Source organism: Monopterus albus, unplaced genomic scaffold (assembly GCF_001952655.1).
Source record: "Monopterus albus unplaced genomic scaffold, M_albus_1.0 scaffold65.1, whole genome shotgun sequence".
Lineage (NCBI taxonomy): Eukaryota > Metazoa > Chordata > Actinopteri > Synbranchiformes > Synbranchidae > Monopterus > Monopterus albus.
The window spans coordinates 4,393,875-4,397,491 of record NW_018127945.1 but is presented as its reverse complement, the minus strand read 5'-3'; the positions used below and the strand labels follow the sequence as shown (position 1 = coordinate 4,397,491).

The window sequence follows — 3,617 nt, the reverse complement described above, 5'->3', positions numbered from 1 at the left end:
TCCTGCTGACTATACTGATATAGCCTGATGTGAACCAGAGGTGGCAGCTACTCTATGATCTTCACTTTGGCATTGTTGTGACTATATGATCTAAACAGCTTAGGGTTTTTTATGCTAATTTATCTGCTTGTTTATGTGGAAGGAGCCCAGTGCAGACCAGCAGCCGCTGCCCCTGAAGGAACCAGAGACAGACCACTCACTGCTCCATGACAACAGCCTCCTCTTTGGCCTTTTGCAGCTAAAAAAACAAAAATGCTTTACCTTTGGCCATGCCCAGCTGGCTTGATTTTTAAACAGTCTATTTTCACCCATCTATTGTATGTGAGTTAGTGTTGGCAGTTTTTAAAAAGCCCACTTAGTCAAAATGTCAAGCATTTTCTTGAACACTTGCAAATATTGCAGTTTTATGGCATTAAAACAGAATTTGAACTTAAACCTTTGTATAAACTGGAGCTGCTTCGTGGTTTGTTTCTGCATAGGTCCCAACTCAGAGTCTGTAATAACATGGATTTTAAATTGTGCTTTTGTGAAGTATTTTTACCTCAAGAATAAATGAACAAAATCGGCCAGAAAACGCTCTTGCTTCTCTCTCCCTGAGCCTTGTCCTTTTCTTCTTTAGTCACCTTGTGTAGCTGTTATCTCTAACCTCAGCTTCTCTTCTTTTCATTCACCATCTATGTCAACCCTCCCCCCTCCAGGTTATTCCATTTTCCACTTGATCTTTCTTCCATGTGCCATAGTTCATCATCAAATTAAAAGGAGTATTTATCATACCATAGTATATAAAACTATTCTTTCTTTCAGTGTATTAACCAAAGAATCCTGCTTTACTGCCTAGTGACACTGTTGAAAATGCATTGTACAGGCTGACAGCCCCTCTGTGACAGTAGTGTTTGTTTACAATCATCTTACCAATGTCTCATAATTAATGTGGTGATGTTTGAATAATGCCATAGTGTTACAACAGCCCCTCCACAGACCTATAAGAATACTAACCTCCTGCTTCTTCCCTCCTCTCTACTCCAGGCGGATGCTAAGATGGTGTGCGATGTGGTCAGTCGTATGGAGGACACAGAGCCTTACTCCGCTGAGCTGCTCTCTGCCATGATGCGTCTGTGGTCTGACTCGGGCATCCAGGAGTGCTTCAGCCGTGCCCGAGAGTATCAACTCAACGATTCAGCGCAGTAGTATGTACATGCAGTCATTTATGTGACCACTGACCAATACAGTCATTTCTTTACACAGGCTGCTTCCTACATCCTGAAATGTTCAGTAGTTAAGGGTAGCATCAGTGACAGTTATAATCCATATATCTATATAGTTTTACCAAATATTATAAATATGGCAATTAATCTTAATATTGATTTCAGCAGGTGAAAGTGAAGGGGAGCTGGCCATAGCGACAAAGTGACAAATGAAAGGAGTGAGGAAACTGTGACTTCCCACTGGATACAACAGTTCTACAGTTATCAAACAAAAATATCTCACATTTTTAAGACAGCATAATTTTTAAGACTGTCACTTGTTTTCCTCTTATAATGTGCATCTAATTTGAGGGTGGAGTTGTGGGCATGTGCTTACAATAACAGATTCAACAAAGCATGATGTGTGTGTGTGTGTGTGTGTGTGTGTGTGTGTGTGTGTGCAAAAAATGGTGGTGTTTGTGCAGCTCCTCTGGAATTACTATGTTACTGACTCAGCATAGTAGTAAGTTTGTGTGTGCATGTATTCCAACTGCCCAACTCACTGTCAGTGTCTGGATGAATAGATCACACATTACGCCCCCTCCGCAGTACACCCATCATAAAAACAACATGCATTCGAACACACATTCAGACTCCACTATTTATATGTCTAAATACACTAGCTATTGCGACACAGTCGATCACCGTTACATGTACTGGACCTGATTTATGCTGAGTGCCCGTGTGTGGGTGGAGAGAGACAGCAGGTGAAAGACAGAGTGGGGAGGAACAAGGGAGCCGGAGATACAAACGGGGCGGGGTCACTTCCCTCTCGTGCCATGCTTGTGCATACAGCCTGTGTTTATTTGACACCATATAATCAGTAAAATCGCACAGAGCACCGTGAAGAAAAACTGAAGCAGGGGGACAGAGGGATTCACTAATCTTTGCTTGTGTGTCATAGGCACCATATTAATAGGCTCTGACTGTGGATACAGGAGATGTAGATTGTTGTACATTTTATTTTAGTTGATACAGTAGCCATTTAATGGCGCTAAATGATGTTAAACGTCATACTTAGCAGGGTCATGTCAACAAGGGTACGGGAAAACAAAGTACGCTCATCTGAAATTACTGTTGACTAGTGTTGATGTTAGTGAGTCATGCTTCATAATATTCATCTAGGAATAAGTAGTGTGCCTTCCTTTTCATTTTGACTAAAACTGGATTCATTTAATTGGCTCACATTGTTTGCATGGACTAGTCATGATCACATTTTTTAGATGTGCTTACATCACTGGTAGCAGGATGTGTCAGAAATCCTCAATAAATATATGACAAAAGCAGCGACTGCACACTGTAACTGTTAAATCCTTGCAATGACTACTATAAAAAGGAACCACATTTAGGTACAGATGACATCACAACATTTACACTATTTGTTAGGGATGCACCGTTACCACTTTTATCACAGAGTCCAAATACAACTACTTACATTTGAGTACTTGCTGATACCGAGTACCAGTACAAGTGCTTAATAATAATGCAAGTTTCTCTTATAAGAATTACAGTGACCATAAAGGTGCCATTTTTATTTTTGAGATTTATTTTCTGATTAAGATTAAGTAAAATATAACAGGAGACAGTGCACGTTACCTTAAACCTTTTTGTGATAAACACAGCACTGCCACCATTCCTACTGAATATAATGTAACTGACTGAGGGTCTGTAGCCTGCTACACAACATACTGTAATACAGTGGTTTTTAGCCTGTGTAGGAGTGTGACCCTCTGTTTGGATGAAATTCTTTCACAACCCCCACCAGGCCCGGCCCTAACCAATTTGGCGCCCTAGGCAAGATTTCAGGTGGCGCCCCGTTGCATCGCAGTAAATTCCACTGCTAGTGTATATACTCATAAGAAACGTAATAGCTTTGTCTTGGACATTCTTTTATTTAAATAAAGCAATTGCACATTCAAAATACTTAGAAAGAATTAAAGAAACAAATACAAAAAAATGAACTGAACATATGAAATACAATATAAATAGCTTACATAAAGTACCTATTAATACTCCCAAAATAAAAAGTGTAAACAAGTGACATTAACTTAAAAATACAATATAAATACGGCACTGTGCAAAATAAGATATTAAAGAAACGAGTAGGCACAAAAAAATACAAGGATTTAAATAAAAATAAAAAGATGATCTTACAAAGACCTCTAGTGGTGTTTTTGGTACTGCCGTAACTTAAAAACTACACCATCACCTCCTCAATCTCACATAACCTGCTACAGCTTTACTCTCCTGGTTTTTCTTGCAGCAAAGTCATCTACAACATCATCATATGACAACTGATTTGAGACCACATGGTTTATGCTTATAATGGCAAGTCCACTGAGACGTTCTTGCATCATAGTAGATCTCAGGTAA

At 39.5% G+C, this 3,617-nt stretch overlaps 1 protein-coding gene across 2 annotated transcripts in view; it reads left to right on the top strand.

The window, feature by feature from the left end:
• The window catches only part of gnao1a (guanine nucleotide binding protein (G protein), alpha activating activity polypeptide O, a), a 121,322-nt gene that overhangs the window by 83,955 nt on the left and 33,750 nt on the right, over positions 1-3,617 (top strand). For both annotated transcript variants that reach the window (XM_020604371.1, XM_020604372.1), the window contains exon 4: positions 1,027-1,187. In XM_020604371.1, coding sequence (XP_020460027.1) covers positions 1,027-1,187 — 161 coding nt within the window. The remainder of the gene's footprint in view (positions 1-1,026; positions 1,188-3,617) is intronic.